Here is a 19,334-nt window from a genome sequence, read left to right as displayed (position 1 = left end):
TAACTTGAGCAAAAACCGATATATCTTTACTAAACTTAGTCCACGTACTTATCTGAACTCACTTTATCTTGGTATAAAAAATGGCCGAAATCCGACCATAACCACGCCCACTTTATCGATATCGAAAATTACGAAAAATGAAAAAAATGCCATAATTCTATACCAAATACGAAGAAAGAGATGAAACATGGTAACTGGATTGGTTTATTGACGCAAAATATAACTTTGGAAAAAACTTTGTAAAATGGGTGTGACAACTACCATATTAAGTAGAAGAAAATGAAAAAGTTCTACAAGGCGAAATCATCTTGGCAGGAATACTGTTAGTGGTATTGCATATATAAATAAATTAGCAGTACCCGGCAGATTATTTTCTGGATCACCTGGTCCACATTTTGGTCGATATCGCGAGAACGCCTTCACATATACATCTAAGGGCCACTCGCTTTTAAAACCCTCATTAATACCTTTAATTTGATATCCATATCGTACAAACACATTCTAGAGTCACCCCTAGCCCACCCTAATGGCGATATCTCGAAAAGGCGTCCACCTATAGAACTAAGGATTACTCCCTTTTAAAATACTCATTACCACCTTTCATTTGATACCCATATCGTACAAACACATTCTAGTCACCCTGGCCCACCCTAATGGCGATATCTCGAAAAGGTGTCCACCTATAGACCTAAGGCCCACTCCCTCTTAAAATGCTCAGCAACACCTTTCATTTGATATCCATATCGTACAAACACATTCTAGAGTCACCCTGGCCCACCCTAATGGCGATATCTCGAAAAGGCGTCCACCTATAGACCTAATGTCCACTCCCTCTTAAAATGCTGAGTAACACCTTTCGTTTGATACCCATATCGTACAAAATTCTAGAGTCACTCCTGGCCCACCCTAATGGCGATATCTCGAAAAGGCGTCCACCTATAGACCTAATGCCCACTCCCTCTTAAAATGCTCAGTAACACCTTTCGTTTGATACCCATATCGTACAAATATTCTAGAGTCACTCCTGAACTAAGGATTACTCCCTTTTAAAATACTCATTACCACCTTTCATTTGATACCCATATCGTACAAACACATTCTAGAGTCACCCCTGGCCCACCCTAATGGCGATATCTCGAAAAGGCGTCCACCTATAGAACTAAGGATTACTCCCTTTTAAAATACTCATTACCACCTTTCATTTGATACCCATATCGTACAAACACATTCTAGTCACCCTGGCCCACCCTAATGGCGATATCTCGAAAAGGCGTCCACCTATAGACCTAAGGCCCACTCCCTCTTAAAATGCTCAGCAACACCTTTCATTTGATATCCATATCGTACAAACACATTCTAGAGTCACCCTGGCCCACCCTAATGGCGATATCTCGAAAAGGCGTCCACCTATAGACCTAATGCCCACTCCATCTTAAAATGCTCAGTAACACCTTTCGTTTGATACCCATATCGTACAAACAAATTCTAGAGTCAGCCCTGGTCCACCTTTATGGCGATATCCCTAAATGGCGTCCATCCATAGAACTATGGCCTACTCTCTCTTAAAATACTCTTTAATACCCTCCATTTGATACACATGTCATACAACCACATTCCAGGGTTACCCTAGGTTGATTTTCCTACATGGTGATTTTCCTTATTTTGTCTCCATAGCTCTCAACTGAGTATGTAATGTTCGGTTACACCCGAACTTAGCCTTCCTTACTTGTTTTAATTAGAAGTGCAGTAATATTGAATTAATGATAGCTCCGACACATAAGCAGTTTTTCATATAGATGAGTTTAACACAAGCTTATGCATTATGAGTAGATTGCACGTATTTTTATGGAGAACGGTAGAATGAGCGACACTGGCGCAATCTAATATTAAAAATTTTGTTCCAAGCAAATCAAAACAAGAATTTGACATTTGCTTTGGCTAAGGGTGTTGGCACACTTTGCAAGTGAAATTATTTTTCCCACTGGTTGGTAAATTTTCTAACATCTTTCGCAATTAAGAACTGCAATATAGCAATCGATTACGATACAAAATATGTTAGCAAGTATTTTTGTTGTATATGGAAAATGTTTATAACAGTGATTCGCGAAATTTTGTATGTGAATGGGCAAGGCGTAATAAACTTCAATTGCTACGTCTGAAGTTCCTTCATATTTACAAACGCAACATCTTGGTTGAATGTGGAGATGTTATTGGAATGCATAAGCTTGTGTTAAACGCATCTATATGAACAAGTAAGGAAGGTTAAGTTCGGGTGTAACCGAACATTACATACTCAGTTGAGAGCTATGGTGGCAACATAAAGGAAAATAACCATGTAGGAAAATGAACCGAGGGTAACCCTGGAATGTGTTTGTATGGCATGTGTATCAAATGAAAGGCATTAAAGAGTATTTTATGAGGGAGTGGGCCATAGTTCTATAGGTGGACGCCATTTAGGGATATAGCCATAAAGGTGGATAAGGGTTGACTCTAGGATTTGTTTGTACGATATGGGTATCAAATGAAAGGTGTTAATAAGTATTTTAAAAGGGAGTGGTCCTTATTTCCATAGGTGGACGCCGTTTCGTGATATCGCCATAAAGGGGACCAGGGGTGACTCTAGAATGCGTTTGTACAATATGGGTGTCAAACGAAAGGTACTAATGAGTATTTTAAGAGGGCGTGGGCCTTAGTTCTATATGTGGACGCCTTTTCGAGATATCGCCATAAAGGTGGACCAGGGGTGACTCTAGAATTTGTTTGTACTGTATGGGTATCAAATGAAAGGTGTTAATGAGTATTTTAAAAGGGAGTGGGCCTTAGTTCTACAGGTGGACGCCTTTTCGGAATATCGTTATAAAAGTGGACCAGGGTTGACTCTAGAATGCGTTTGTACAATATGGGTATCAAACGAAAGGTGTTAATAAGTGTTTTAAAAGGGAGTGGGCCTTAGTTCTATGGGTGGACGCCTTTTCGGGATATCGCCATAAACGTGGACCAGGGGTGACTCTAGAATGCGTTTGTACAATATGGGTATCAAATGAAAGGTGTTAATGAGTGTTTTAAAAGGGCGTAGGCCTTAGTTCTATAGGTGGACGCCTTTTCGAGATATCGCCATAAAGGTGGACCAGGGGTGACTCTAGAATTTGTTTGTACGATATGGGTATCAAATGAAAGGTGTTAATAAGTATTTAAAAAGGGCGTGGGCACTAGTTCTATAGGTGGACGCCTTTTCGAGATATCGCCATAAAGGTGGACCAGGGGTGACTCTAGAATTTGTTTGTACGATATGGGTATCAAATGAAAGGTGTTAATGAGTAATTTAAAAGGGAGTGGGCCTTAGTTCTATAGGTGGACGCCTTTTCGAGATATCGCCATAAAGGTGGACCAGGGTGGACTCTAGAATTTGTTTGTACGATACGGGTATCAAATGAAAGGTGTTAATGAGTATTTTAAAGGGAGTGGTCCTTATTTCCATAGGTGGACGCCGTTTCGTGATATCGCCATAAAGGTGGACCAGGGGTGACTCTAGAATTTGTTTGTACGATATGGGTATCAAATGAAAGGTGTTAATGAGTATTTTAAAAGGGAGTGGGCCCTAGTTCCATAAGTGGATGCCTTTACGAGGTATCGCCATAAAGGTGGACCAGGGGTGACTCTAGAATGTGTTTGCACGATATGGGTATCAAATGGAAGGTGTTAATGAGTATTTTAAAAGGGAGTGGGCCTTAGTTCTACAGGTGGACTCCTTTTCGGAATATCGTTATAAAAGTGGACCAGGGGTGACTCTAGAATTTTTTTGTATGATATGGGTATCAAATGAAAGGTGTTAATGAGTACTTTAAAAAGGAGTGGGCCTTAGTTCTATATGTGGACGCCTTTTCGAGATATCGCCATAAACGTGGAACAGGGGTGACTCTAGAATGTGTTTATACGATATGGGTATCAAATTAAAGGTATTAGTGAGGGTTTTAAAAGGGAGTGGCCCTTAGTTGTATATGTGAAGGCGTTTTCGAGATATCGACCAAAATGTGGACCAGGGTGATCCAGAACTTCATCTGTCGGGAACCGCTAATTTATTTATATATGTAATACCACGAACAGTATTCTTTCCAAGATTCAAAGGGCTTTTGATTTCGCCGTGCAAAACTTTTTCATTTTCTTCTACTTAATATGGTAGGTGTCACACCTATTTTACCAAGTTTTTTTCTAAAGTTATATTTTGCGTCAATAGACCAATACAATTACCATGTTTCATCCCTTTTTCCGTATTTGGTATATAATTATGGCATTTTTTTCATTTTTCGTAATTTTCGATATCGAAAAAGTGGGCGTGGTCATAGTCGGATTTCGGCCATTTTTACACCAATACAAAGTGAGTTCAGATAAGTACGTGAACTGAGTTTAGTAAAGATATATCGATTTTTGCCCAAGTTGTCGTGTTAAAGGCCGAGCGGAAGGACAGACGGTCGACTGTGTATAAAAATTGGGCGCGGCTTCAACCGATTTCGCCCTTTTTCACAAAAAACAGTTATCGTCCTAGAATCTAAGCCTGTACCAAATTTCACAAGGATTTGTAAATTTTTGTTCGAGTTATGGCATTAAAAGTATCCTAGACAAATTAAATGAAAAAGGGCGGAGCCACGCCCATTTTGAAATTTTATTTTATTTTTGTATTTTGTTGCACCATATTATTACTGGAGTTGAATGTTGGCATAATTTACTTATATACTGTAAAGATATTAACTTTTCTTTTAAAATTTGAATTAAAAAAAGTTTTTTTTTAAAAAGTGGGCGTGGTCGTTCTCCGATCTTGCTAATTTTTAGTAAGCAGACATATAGTAATAAGAGTAACGTTCCTGCCAAATTTCATCATGATATCTTCAACGACTGCCAAATAACAGCTTGCAAAACTTCTAAATTACCTTCTTTTAAAAGTGGGCGGTGCCACGCCCATTGTCCAAAATTTTACTATTTTTCTATTCTGCGTCATAAGTTCAACTAACTTACCAAGTTTCATCGCTTAATCCATATTTGGTAATGAATTATCGCACTTTTTCGATTTTTGGAAATTTTCGATATCGAAAAAGTGGGCGTGGATATTGTCCGATATCGTTCATTTTAAATAGCGATCTGAGATGAGTGCCCAGGAACCTACATACCAAATTTCATCAAGATACCTCAAAATTTACTCAAGTTATCGTGTTAACGGACAGACGGACGGAAGGACATGGCTCAATCGAATTTTTTTTCGATACTGATGATTTTGATATATGGAAGTCTATATCTATCTCGATTCCTTTATACCTGTACAACCAACCGTTATCCAATCAAAGTTAATATACTCTGTGAGCTCTGCTCAACTGAGTATAAAAATGTCATTGTGTCACGGCCTTGAGGCACTCACTACGTATCCACATATTCATGACTACTTTTATTAAAGGTATTGGTTTTTTTATGTATGCATATAATACTAAGTTTTTGTTTGAACGTTGCAACCAAACAAAAGAGTACATGGTAAAAGTAAATAGAAATAAACATGGTAAGCCTATTAAAATCGTTAGGTTTTTTTTTTTTGATGAAAAATCTGAATTTTTCATTGATGCACCTAGTATGCCTTTAACAGACTTGCCGCATATTTATTATTTGTAATACACACCCTTAGGTAGTGTCGTATGTACGCTTATGCGCAAAAAAATTTGCAAAATATAGGGTAAGACAGAATAGAATGAACAAAGGGTAAGGTTATAAAATAACCAAAACACTTCACTACATCCTACCTGTTGTAACACACAAAATTTGGGAAATTTTCTATGCCTTAGGGTTTTCTTTATGATATCGTAAGTAAGTTTATAGCATAAGTTTAGCTACATTGTTTGTGAGGAATATTGTCCTACAAAATCAATATCAAAACAGATTAAAACAATTTTCATAGATTAAACCTTTATCGTCGTTTAGACGGTTAAGCGCCAATTAAGTAAGTAAGTAAGTAAACCTTTATCGTCACTAACAATTAAGCGAAGAAGAGATAGAACCCAGTTAACTATCCATGATGAACCAAGTTTTTTTCTCTTTTGATTTTGATTTCAGAAGACTGACCATTACTTAGCTTTAATCTTCTGAGGATTACCAGGTATTTTTTTTTTATTTTTATATACCTACTGTTGCTTTTTAAATAAGTTTTTTTTCTGAAACGATTTTTTATAATGAATTATAAATAAAACCTTTGTAATAATGGGAATGCTAACGATCTTGTTTATTTAGAAGGCATAGGGTAACACAGGTAAGGGGCCACCGAAAGTCAGGTGCGTCGATGGCCATGGTTTTTGAGGGTGGGAATATGCACCGGGCGTCTCAACAACACCCGCGGCGCCCCCAAATATATTCGGCCTTTTTATTTTTATTTTAATTTTCAGCCCTTTTGTTTTTCCCCCTTTTCCAGTTTTTTTTTGTTTTATTTGGTTTTCAGCGTTAGCAACCTGTCATGTCCGGTTCGGTAATTTTTTTTTCGTTTAGATTTTTTTATTTTGAATTTTAAATTGAATTTAATTGTCCGTGGCAACCGGTTCGACCGAATGTCGTTTTATTTTGAAATGTAAGTGTTTTGAATGAGTTCTGCGCTTTTTGACAGTTTGTTTTGAATAGACATGATAGGAGTTTTTCTGTTTACGGCGCAGGACGGCAAGGTTGGCAAGATCCCGGCCCAGCCGACATGACTAGCCACAGAGCACCACTAGATCATGCCGACTGCCTTCTTTGCTGCTCCCATAGAAAATGTGCTACGATAACATACTCCAGCTCCGCATTACATCAGAGTAATCCATGGAGTACCCACAGTCCAATAAACATCGTGTAGTGATTACAATCGTTAAAAACGAGCAATGATCGGCTTACAATATGTTCGTGTAGAAACATGAGTTGGTCCATTGCTGCATTACAGTGGAGTATAATGGTAACTACTCCAGTGGACTACATGATCCAACGATTTTTGCAGGGTATGACATGGGTATCAAATGAAAGGTATTAAAGAGTATTTTAAAAGGGAGTGGGCCTTATTTCTACAGGTGGACGCCTTTTCGATATATCGCCATAAAGGTGGACCAGGGGTGACTCTAGAATGTGTTTGCACGATATGGGTATCAAATGGAAGGTGTTAATGAGTATTTTAAAAGGGAGTGGGCCTTAGTTCTATAGGTGGACGCCTTTTCGAGATATCGCCATAAAGGTGGACCAGGGGTGACTCTATAATGTGTTTGCACGATATGGGTATCAAATGGAAGGTGTTGATGAATACTTTCAAACGGAGTGGTCTTTAGTTCTATAGGTGGACGCCATTTCGGGATATCGCCATAAAGGTGGACCACGTCTGACTCTAGAATGTGTTTGTACGTTATGGGTATCAAATTAAAAGTATTAATGGGGGTCTTAAAAGGGAGTGGCGCTTAGTTGTATATGTGAAGGCGTTTTCGAGATATCGATCAATATGTGGACTAGGGTGACCCAGAACATCATCTGTAAAACTTTTTCATTTTCTTCTACTTAATATGGTAGGTACCACCCATTTTACAAAGTTGTTTCTTAAGTTATATTTTGCGTCAAAAAACTAATCTAATCACCATCATCCATCTTTTTTTCTATTTGGTATAGAATTATGGCATTTTTCGAAATTTTCGATATCGAAAAAGTGGGCGTGGTCATAGTCGGATTTCGTCCATTTTTAAAACCAAGATAAAGTGAGTTCAGGTAAGTACGTGAACTAAGTTTAATAAAGATATATCGATTTTTGCTCAAGTTATCGTGTGAACGGCCGAGCGGAAGGACAGAAGGTCGACTGTGTATAAAAACTGGGCGTGGTTCAACCGATTTCGCACATTTTCATAGAAAACAGTTATCGTCATAAAAGCCATGCCCTTAGCAAATTTTACAATAATTGGTAAATTTTTGTTCGACTTATGGTATGAAAAGTATTCTAGACAAATTAAATGAAAAGGGTGGAGCAACGCCCATTTTGATATTTTCTTTTATTTTTGTATTATGTTGCACCATATCATTACTGAAGTTGAATGTTGACATAATTTACTTATATACTGTTCGTCATCCGATTTTGCTAATTATACTCAGCTTGCTTTGCACACAGAGTATATCAACTTTCATTGGATAACGGTTGGTTGGACAGGTATAAAGGAATCGAGATAGATATAGACATCCATATATCAAGATCATCAGTATGGAAAAAAAATTTGAATGAGCCATGTCTGTCGGTCCGTCCGTCCGTTAACACGATAACTTGAGTAAATATTGAGGTATCTTCACCAAATTTGGTACACGAGCTTATCTGCGCCCAGAATAGATTGGTATTGAAAATGAGCGAAATCGGATGATAACCACGCCCTATTTTTATATATATAACATTTTGGAAAACACAAAAACCTTATTATTTAATAAATAATACACCTAGAATGTTGAAATTTGACGTGGGTACAGATATTGAGACTCTTGATAAAAATGTGAAACAAATTTTTAAATAGGCGTGGCACCGCCCATTGTGATAAAATCAATTTTACAAATATTATTTATCATAACTCAAAAATCGTTAAACCTATCGTAACAAAATTCGGCAGTTATTCGGCGGTTACCTTTACTTCGATCATGTGCACCTCTCGCCTTCGCTTAATTTCGCCCTGTCTAATTGGGACGTCTACGGAACAAGCTTCAAGGGATGCGCCCTTTTTAGCTAATTCATCCGCTTTTTCATTCCCATCTATTCCCATATGCCCTGGGACCCAGTATAGATGTATGCTTCTCCCTGTCCCGATTCTCTCCAGGGACTACTTACACTCTAACACGCATTTAGATGCCGTGGTATGCGAGATTATTGCCTTAATTGCTGCTTGACTGTCAATATAAAAGTTAACACGATTGCAGCTTGGGCTATTTTCTTGCAGGGTTTCTACTGATTTGGTTACGGCTACTATTTCCGCTTGGAAAACGCTACAGTAATCCGGCAGCTTGTAGGTGTGGTTTTCAGGGCTCCCGTAATGCTAAGCATTGATAGTCTGCATACCCCATCTAATTTTTTGAGGTAGGTTGCTTTTTGTGTGGCTTTCCACCAAACAAGAACTCCATAGTATAGGATAGGGCTTACAATTGTAATGATCGCGATCCAAATGAATGTTAAACATTTTCATCGCATACAGTTAGCGACAAAAAAATTGTCGCATGCGATAAAATGAATTTCTAGTTCGACTGATGGATGGCGCTGCTGTTGGTATTTGATCTGACTTTGCCTTATATCGCACTGAATGTACTATAAACCAATAAAGATTTTCCAAAAAAAAAAAATAGTGAGCGGCCATTTCCGAAACTATATAAAGGCTCAAAACACTACAGTTACCCTTTTTTGGACAACCGCAAAGTCATCGCAAAGTACCAGCCCATTTTGGACTTTAAACGTCCAACTTACGAATTTCCTAGGTATGTATACGTGGAAGTTAAACAGAAAAGTGTCAGGTGGTTGCATTTACTTATGCACATCCTTTTTGTTACAGTGCCCTATAGAAATTCCATCGGAGGGAAGAACCACACCCGACACCAAAATCTTACATCCACGACAGGTGTGGGTGTGGATACATTTTTATTGCGATCTGAAAAGTCAGAACACTAGGGAGCAGCAACAGCCTTTTGCTTTTGTTCAGTATAGGCACCAACTGCATATCTGTACCAATGTACATGCACAACCGCACATAGGGGTTGTACTTTGCCCATCCATGCCTTTGCCATCGAACAATGTGCAAGACAAACCTCATCTCAGTAGTCAGTGGAAAGCGGACGGGATAAGCGGTACCAGCAAAAATTCGAGCTAAATAAGAGTAGGGCTGATCCCGGAAAGAAATTTCCAACGAAAAAACCAAATTAAATTTTGTGAAGAATAAGTGGAAAAAGTCAGGAAAAGATTGTCAAAGTAAAAGCGATAGAGTGCGGAAAGTTTGAAAGAAATATATATAGCCAAAGAGATTTTGTGCAACAGTAAAATAACAACTACCGGACATTAGAAAACAAAGATTTGTTACAAAAAAAAAAAAAAAAAAAAAGAAATAAGTCGAGGAATTAGTTAATTTAAAATCGTGAATCAATTGCGAAGTGTATTATTCCAATGTATACTCTTAATAAGTTAAAAACATCCAAAGATGTTTAGTAGCTAAAAGAAAACAAAACACTTCTACAAACTAGTGCATTATAAATACTTAATGTAAAAGTCATTGCCAGTCATATTGGGTTCGTTGTTGTTGCAAATGCCAACTCTGCCGCTTAGAAAAGCAAACGCAAAAATTTTAATTAAATCAGAAAATTCAAGTAAATGTTCGTATACTTCGCTGCGGACAATCGACGAAGATATACCTATATAGATATAAAAATAAGTTTTCGATAGAACTGTTAAGTTAGGATAATTTTTCTATAACGAAAGAAAACGAAATTTGCTGATAAGTACAACCAGCTGATTCAAGCTCCTACCGCAACATCGCATAACAACTACAACGATGGAAGGCCTTTCAACGCTGCAGCTAAACGCGAATTTGTAAGCATGTAAGTTATATATTTTCTATCTAATTCTTTCGTTACCATTTGTATTCAGCCGATCCATATCGCCATAAATATGTACGTATGACGGCAAACATTTTCCTTGCCTAAAGTTAATTTTCCCTAGTTTTGAAATTTTAAATTTTCAGTAATGCTGATTGGCATTTTCCTGAATCCTTTAATTTCGCTATGAACTCACTCGCACTGTTTCAAAACCTTTTGTAGTGCGTGTCCATACCCACATACATACATAATTACAAACGTACATTTGTCGATTTGGTGACAGCTAAACATTTACATAAAAGCCGTGAAAACATTAATTGAAAAACCAAACAAAAAGAGAAAACTCCACATAGAGTTAATAATTGTCAAAGAGACATCGACAGTTGCATTCGATTTTTTCAGGCATGCTTAACCAACGAAACGATATCATTTCGTTACGATAATCAACGTTAATAAACGAAACGAAGTCATTTCGTTTCGTTTATTAACGTTAAGATCGTCAAATTAACGAAATGATTTCGTTTCGTTTTCTGCCATATCAAAACGAAATCAAATCGTTTATGTTGATTATTAATTTCAAACTATGCTGGCAAAGCTGATTGATGGCGGAGTCATTAAAGGTGAAAGCATTATCCAAGCTGATTGCAACTTTTCTCATGAATTTTGACAGTACGAACATTTCTCAGAGTATTTTTGACATTACCACCAACGAATTACACAAACAAATTACATAGAGTTTGTGTGTGTATGTGCGCTCGTTGTTGCCACCTTACGGCTTCACCATGGCTATAGCATTGCCAGCACAATTCAAACATAAAGTATCACGTTTTCGTTAACGTTTTTAACGTTAACGAAAGCTTTTCGTTTCGGTTAAAAACGAGATACAATTTATCTTGATAATTTCTTTATCGATAATATTTCGAAGTGTTTCAACGGAAACGGTGGAAATTTTTTGATAAACGATTAGCTTAACGTTAAGGTGCATCCCTGGATTTTTTTGTGCCTTTGATCTCATTGACCTATTTGGACTTACATTTGCTTTTTTATTCATAAATCTCGCGGAGTAGGAAACCCAAATCAAGAGCGATATAAGAGTTTAAACTTTAGCATGTTTATTCGCCACATGCCAAGCCAATAAGTACGTAGGCGAGAATTTGTTTTGATTAAGAACCAATTCATATAGTTTGAAGTTTATTGATGTTTGAAATTACGAGGGTTACTCGTCATAAAGAATTAGAAATTGTTGAATAAAACCCAAATATGAATTTATAAAATTTTCAAGAAAAGAAACAAAAATGTGTTAAGCCTTTCTTCCAATTCCTGGTAGGCATGGCAACATAAAAAGGTAAGAGAAATTGATGTGGGTATCTTCCGATACAATTTTAGATTGAAGATCATGGTAGGGTAGGGTGAAGAACGCAAGAGTTGAATGTCACCATAGACCTTGCACCCTAATACACACTCGTAAGATGAAGTTGCAGATATTCGTAAATAGATTTTTCTGGCTTCGTTCGTGGAGGTTTCTCCCTTTTTCGTTTCTGTTTGGAGTTCTATAAATTAAAGTTTGTGTAATTGAGGTTGAGGATCGGCAAAAACCCACCCCACGCCGAAAGAGCTAAGGCACGAGAGAGCTCCATCTGCCGATACCCCCAACATTTTGTAGTCGAGAATGCTAGGAGTTTAGTTCAGTCTTTTGACACTAGATTGCATTCACCTACATTAAACTAAATGCTCCTGTGATATCACATTGTCACATCACGTTGTGCCATGTCACATCGGTACATAGCCACGTTACCTTACCTACATCTTTGGCTTCCCATTAAGGGGCCAGCGAGCACAAATATCACATTGCATTCAAACTCGCATTACACAATCGCTGTAAAATCCCAATGAGAAAGAGGGGGCGATAAGCCCCATGTACACCCCAGTATTCTTTTACATGCATAAAGTGCCGTTGAAGCCTTCTTCACCCTCTTACCGCTTACTGTCTAGGATGATTCCTAGGTACTTTGTGCAAGGTTTCTCCAGTAGAGTCACCCCTCCTAACTTAGGCCTGATCCAATTTGGGACCTTGTACCTCTTTGTAAACAAGACCATATCCGTCTTATCCGCGTTGACTTTCAACCCAACATTTGATGCCCAGGTATAAATATCCCGAAGCGCCCGATCTATCAAAGAACTAATCGTTGAAATGCACTTTCCACTTACGACAATTGCAACGTCATCCGCGTAAGCCGTAAGTTTTATGGGTCCCTCATCAAATCGCCTGAGCAGTTGGTTGATGACCAGCGTCCACAGCAGAGGTGATAGCACCCCTCCCTGCGGCGTTCTCCTGTCCACTGATTTCGTGGCCTCGTACAATCCCCATTTTGATGTAATCTTCCTGCAATTTAACATGCAGCCGATCCATCTGGTTATGGATGTACTTTAATGTAATTAAGACCATCCATAATCGCCCATTTAGAGAGATTATTGAAAGCCCCGGCAATGTCTAAGAAGACTCCTAAAGCATATTCCTTATATTCCAGGGCTTTCTCTACGCTTATTACCACCATATGCAATGCAGTGTCTACCGACTTGCCTTTGGTGTACGCATGTTGTGTTGTGGAGAGCAGCTTTTCATCCACGTTGGACTTTATGTACACATCTATCAGCCTCTCAAAGGTTTTGAGCAGAAATGATGTTAAGCTAATGGGTCTATAATCTTTGGCATACACGTGACCGATCTTTCCCGCCTTTGGTAGGAAAGCTACACGAGCAGTTCTCCAAGAGTGCGGTACATTATTAAGTCTTATGCACCCATCGAATATTATTTTAAGCCATTCCACGACCGCCCTACTTGAGACGTGTAGCATGGCCGGGAGATCGTAATAAAATTGGGTACACAAATTTTCCTTATAAAAATAAAAAAAATAAATGTAAGGCGCGATAACCTCCGAAGAGATCTAAGTCCGAGCTTCTCTTCCAATTTGCGTCGTGCTCCTCTTGATTTTTCCCTACAAATTGGCCGGACGGGACCTACATGTTTTATGCCGACTCCGAACGGCATCTGCAAGGCAGATGAGTTTTCCCTGAGAGCTTTTCATGGCAGAAATACAATCGGAGCGCTTGCCAGACACTGCCGAGGGGCGACCCCGCTTAGAAAAATTTTCTTCTAATTGAAAAATCTTATTTCTAAAATTTTGATGTTGCTTTGCCCGGGAGTTGAACCCAGGGCATACGGTGTGATAGGCGGAGCACGCTACCATCGCACCACGGTGGCCGCTATCCTTATAGCAGGAAATATTTCTAGAAAAAATGAACGAGATCGCTTAAAGACCACGCCCACTTTTATATAAAAGATTTTTGAAAGGGTCGTACACGAAAATAATAAGCTATAACTTAAAGAAAACAAATATTTCACTTATCAAGTTTTATTGTTAGAGGAAATGGGGAGATATTTTTTTTTTAAATGGGCGGTGCCACGTGTTATGTAGAAGAGTAATTTATCTGAAATGAAATGTACAATTGAAGCTCACGCTGGGTATATAATGTTCGGTTACACCCGAACTTAGACACCTTTACTTGTTTTTATTTAGAACACATACAACGTTCTGCCAAATTTCATAAATATATATATCTTCAACGACGGCTAAATTACAGCTTCCAAAACTTTTAAAATACCTTCGTTTAAAAAGTGGGCGGTGACACGCCCATTGTCCAAAATTTTACTAATTTTCTATTTTGCGTCATAAGGTAAACCCACTTACCAAGTTTCATCGCTTTATTCGTCTTTGGTAATGGATTATCGCACTTTTTCGGTTTTTCGAAATTTTCGATATCGAAAAAGTGGGCGTGGTTGTCGTTCATTTTAAATAGCGATCTGAGATGAGTGCCCAGGAACTTACATACCAAATTTCATTAAGATACCTCAAAATTGACTCAAGTTATCGTGTTTACGGACGGACATAGCTAAATTAATTTCTTTTTTCGCCCAGATCATATATGATATATAGAAGTATATATATATCTCGATTAGTTCATGCCGTTACGGGGTACCGCTATGCGAACAAAATTAATATACATTGTGAGCTCTTGTTTGTTTTTACTCGGTCCATTATAAATAAAATAAATAAATAAATGCAAGGCGCGATAACCTCCGAAGAGATTTTGGGCCAAGCTTATCTTCCAATTTACAAACTTCGTGTAAAACAGCTGAGCCAACCAACTCTATGGAAGTCAACTTATCAGTTATTGAAATCATAGCCTTAAGGGTGAATTAATGGTGACTTATAACCATAAAGCCATAACCTTTTGGGGTTACAACAACCCGCCGTGCTTGTTTACCAACCTAATGTTTTATTTCACCACTTCCTCTTTTATTAATTATCCTCACTTCTGGTACACTTCCTTTTGACAAGGCATTTATGAATTATATGTCATCGGCTGTTTAGAAAAGTTAAAATCTGAAGGAATCCAGCATGTTCTATTCTACTTTATAGCCTTTTGCAATAAACAAATCCGTAATTCCCCTTAAAATATGCAACAATTTTTGTACCGCTTCCTTGGATATCGCAAAATGTTGTGACCTGACTCTTCCGCACCCCGACTATAACCAAAAAATGGTTGACCAAAGTCATTTAATTACTTCTCTTTTCTATTTTGCAGATGTCAAACGTCTCACCCTGGATCGCAACAAGTATCGTTTTCAGGGCTTGAAAATAGATTTGTACGAAAATCGTATCACTGCCGACTATTGTTTAACGTTTGGCGATGCCAAGCTAGTCTACCATTATGTAATTGACTGGCTAGACCAGGCGAAAGAATACTATAAACCCGACATTGAAGCAACCGAATATGCAAAAATCATTAAAGATTATGCTGAACTTTATCAGCATATAGCATTTTTTGAAGAAGATCCCAATAATCAAGCAAAAATGCAAAAAAGACGTGCAAAATATTATGAAGATTTACTTGAATTGCTCAATCCAGTATTTTATATGGGCATATGCCGTGAATGTTGGTATGGCGCAGGTCTCTCATACTGTGCCATTTTAGATATTAAGCTTGATGTGATGAATGAGCGACGTACACCACAACCACAAGACCTGCAAAAAATCAATCAAACTTGCCAAAAAGCAATTAAACATTTCGGAGAATTTGTTAAATCATATATGGATAAAAATGGTGAAACAATTAAGCCAAATACCGATGCAGAGGAGCAACGTAATGTGCTCTATGCCTATTTTCATTTGGGACGCTTACATTTCAAAATGATAACGCCAGATTTGAATTTACAATTGGAAAATATGAATAATAGCCTTAAATATTATAAACTATTCACAGATGAATGTGCAGCGCGTAAAGAGGTGGCAGAAACGTTGCAAGCTGAAGTAGGGGTTTGTCGTGAAATGGTTAATTTGTTGCCATTAAAAATTGCCAATATAAAGAAGCGTTTGCCAAAGTAGATGCGTAGAATATATGTTCATATTCCATGCTTGACTTATACTAATTTATTGCATTTACATTTTAGTAACATCTACCTTTTTTATTCTTTTTTAAATTACTTATTATTATTTGGATAAGCTAAGCGCTGTGGATTCGGAAGAATATATTTGATATTCTTTACCAACACAAATGTGATTAATAATGTGAATGGATTAAAATTTATAGCTCAACTTATTCTTAAATATGGCTTAGGTGTATGAAAAATAATTGTTGAGCTTGCTATTCATCACATGCAGGTGGTTCAGCGCTAGTAAATGAGGAAGATTAAATCGATTGACAGGCATATTAGAAAATTTATAATTTTATGGCAAATTCAATTTATATTTCTTTGTAAAGTCAAACTATGCCAAATAGATTTATAGCGTTTAAAGATATTTATTCAAAAACACCAATCCCTGTTATGAATGTTTATTCATCTCATACCTAAATCATTCTTCTGTATGCATCTTCAAGCCTTTCTGCTAGTCATAATCTATCTGAAAACTAAATTTTAACAATAAATATAAGTTGGCTTAGAAGTTATGTATATATCCAGGAGCACCATTCTGTCACTCATTTCGAAACTGAGGTTCTTCGAATACGAATTGTTTGTTTTTCGTTATTACGTGGTCTGCATTTTCTTATTACATTAGCAAATGCAAAGTTTGGTTTGCCTTTCCAATGAAACAAAGGTTTCGTGCCTTAACAGACGGCGTTGTTGTTGTTGAAGGGATAAAGGCACGCTAAGTTTTGAGGAGTTTTATCAATGTTGATGGCCATTTACCGGATATAGATCGGGCAAGTTCTGGCATACGGGGCCATTAAGGTACTAGCCCGACCATCCCGGTAATGATTTAGTATGACGACATTGCAACCACTAGGCCAACCCGTTTCCCACGCCCTAGTTTCATTAAGAACTTGAGGTAGCCAGAGCCTCGCGTGCTAAATATGATTACGATATATTTATATTTGTAACAGGACTTCCCCCGCGTAGGTGGAGTTGACAATTAGGTTGTGGAAGCCGTAAAGCTATAAAGCTTTCAACTGCTCTTATCAACCCTTTGAATCCCAACAAGGCCGCGTAAATAAGGGAAAAGTGTCGAAAAGCATTACAAAATACGACCCTAGTACCAGCCTTAAGCAATCAGTACTAGTTAATAAATAAAATTAGCAAATTCTTTAATTGATAAACTAAAATATGTATATTTCCATTAGAACGACAACAAAAGAATAAAATGTATCGTGGAAAGCATAATAGCCCACATATATCGTACTCGAGTAATTTTCGAGTCTCTTCCAATTAAAGAAAACATAATGGCGCTCATCTCCAGGCATAAAAGCATTAAGACTCAACCGCGTGCTATAAAGGACGCTATTCATGCGGTTGAGAACAAAATGGCGGATAGTGAGGGAATCGAAATGACAAAAAATTATTAAAAATAGCTGAAAAACTTAAAATTTATCGTACTTGGAGTAAACCATTAAATCAAATTGAATATAACATGGCGTGGTGCCAAGTAAAAACCAACCCTAATTGAAAATACGAACAATTATAATAATTATTACCAAATTGCAAGCTGCTACACATGGTTCTGGCCACCTTGGTACTACCATTGTGGAGCTAAAATTACATATACAACAATCTGAAAAAAGAACAATCCGACATACAATTTGGCGTTATGGACTAGCGTCCGTGCCATTCAACCAAACCCCAAAAAAAAAAAAAAAAAAGACTTCCTGACGAGCCTTTTATAGCACCGTTTGTTGGGCAGTTGTAAGTCTCAGAGGAATCTTTTTTGAGCCATCTTTTAGTTGTGGAAATGGCCAGTCCATAGTTTTTTCCGAGACTTATTTATAATCAGCTGTGATCGCCGTGCGATTTACTATTGTATTTTGAATAAATCTTTTTTCAAACATACGAGGGAGTCATTTTTGAGTCATGTTTTTTTATTCCCGCGGAAATATTCCTCCAATTATTTTCTCCTAGGGAGAAGAATAATTGGGGAATAGGAATTTCGAATTTTCGAAGTCAGCTGTTTTACCATCTGATAGGTGAAGAAGATTCCCAGCAACACCAGCAAGAAGGTTGCGCGATAGTACAAATCCGTTGGAGCTGCCACAATCGTTGTAAGTATTAGAACATCTTTTGTTTTGCTTTTATTGTTATATTTCATTAACTTTCTGCAATTTCCAGATTTTAAAAGTATTATAGGGTTAACAATCCTGCATTTCGGTATTTGTTGGAATTTCTCACATCGCACACACAGCATCGCAAAAAACAATTTGCGTTATCGCCGCTTGTGAAACTGAGTGCAGTTTTAAGATGTTCTCTGAAGGTGGGTATCAAACGGGAATCGGAAAAGATGTGACGTTTTCGGGACTTTTTCGCGACTAATACGGGATCATTTGGGGGACCCTCTCGCCATCATTTCTAGATGGTTTTCGGGATCCAGTCAGGGTCGTTTCGGTACTATTTGGGAACCTCTCCGGCATCATTTCTGGATAGTTTTCGGGATCCGTCCGGGATCCCATCGGGGTCATTTCGGGACTTTTTCGCGACTAATACGGGATCATTTGGAGACCCTTCCGCCATCATTTCTGGATGGTTTTCGGGATCCGTCCGGGATCCCATCGGGGTCATTTGGGGAGCCTTTCGGTATCATTTCTGGATGGTTTCCGGTATCCGTTTGTGAACCCGTCGGGGCCATTCCTGTACTTTTTCGGGATTAATACGGGATCATTTGGGGAGCCTTTCGGCATCATTTCTGGATGGTTTTCGGGATCTCAGCAGGGTGATTTCGGGACTATTAGGGGATCATTTGGGGACCTTTCCGGCTTCAATTCTGGATAGTTTTCGCGATCCCTGCTTTTATTGTTATATTTCATTAACTTTCTGCAATTTCCAGATTTTAAAAGTATTATAGGGTTAACAATCCTGCATTTCGGTATTTGTTGGAATTTCTCACATCGCACACACAGCATCGCAAAAAACAATTTGCGTTATCGCCGCTTGTGAAACTGAGTGCAGTTTTAAGATGTTCTCTGAAGGTGGGTATCAAACGGGAATCGGAAAAGATGTGACGTTTTCGGGACTTTTTCGCGACTAATACGGGATCATTTGGGGGACCCTCTCGCCATCATTTCTAGATGGTTTTCGGGATCCAGTCAGGGTCGTTTCGGTACTATTTGGGAACCTCTCCGGCATCATTTCTGGATAGTTTTCGGGATCCGTCCGGGATCCCATCGGGGTCATTTCGGGACTTTTTCGCGACTAATACGGGATCATT

General features: G+C 38.1%; 1 protein-coding gene across 2 annotated transcripts in view; it reads left to right on the top strand.

The window, feature by feature from the left end:
• LOC137241075 (KIF-binding protein-like) overlaps positions 1-17,965 on the top strand; it is a 45,744-nt gene extending 27,779 nt beyond the window's left edge. Inside the window, exons 1-3 of one of the 2 annotated variants that reach the window (XR_010949900.1) lie at positions 9,311-9,474; positions 9,549-10,584; positions 15,229-15,368. Coding sequence is in view for 1 of the 2 variants with exons in the window: in XM_067768269.1 (XP_067624370.1) it covers positions 15,229-16,028 (800 nt within the window). In the remaining variant the exon portion in view is untranslated. Of the gene's footprint in view, positions 1-9,310; positions 9,475-9,548; positions 10,585-15,228 lie in introns of those variants that run through there. The other variant, XM_067768269.1, reaches the window with a different exon arrangement.
• The last annotated feature ends 1,369 nt before the right edge of the window (positions 17,966-19,334 follow it).

This window comes from Eurosta solidaginis, chromosome 2 (genome assembly GCF_040869045.1).
Source record: "Eurosta solidaginis isolate ZX-2024a chromosome 2, ASM4086904v1, whole genome shotgun sequence".
NCBI classification, from domain to species: Eukaryota; Metazoa; Arthropoda; class Insecta; order Diptera; family Tephritidae; genus Eurosta; species Eurosta solidaginis.
The sequence above is the reverse complement of the archived record's forward strand: the minus strand, read 5'-3'. Positions and strand labels throughout refer to the sequence as shown.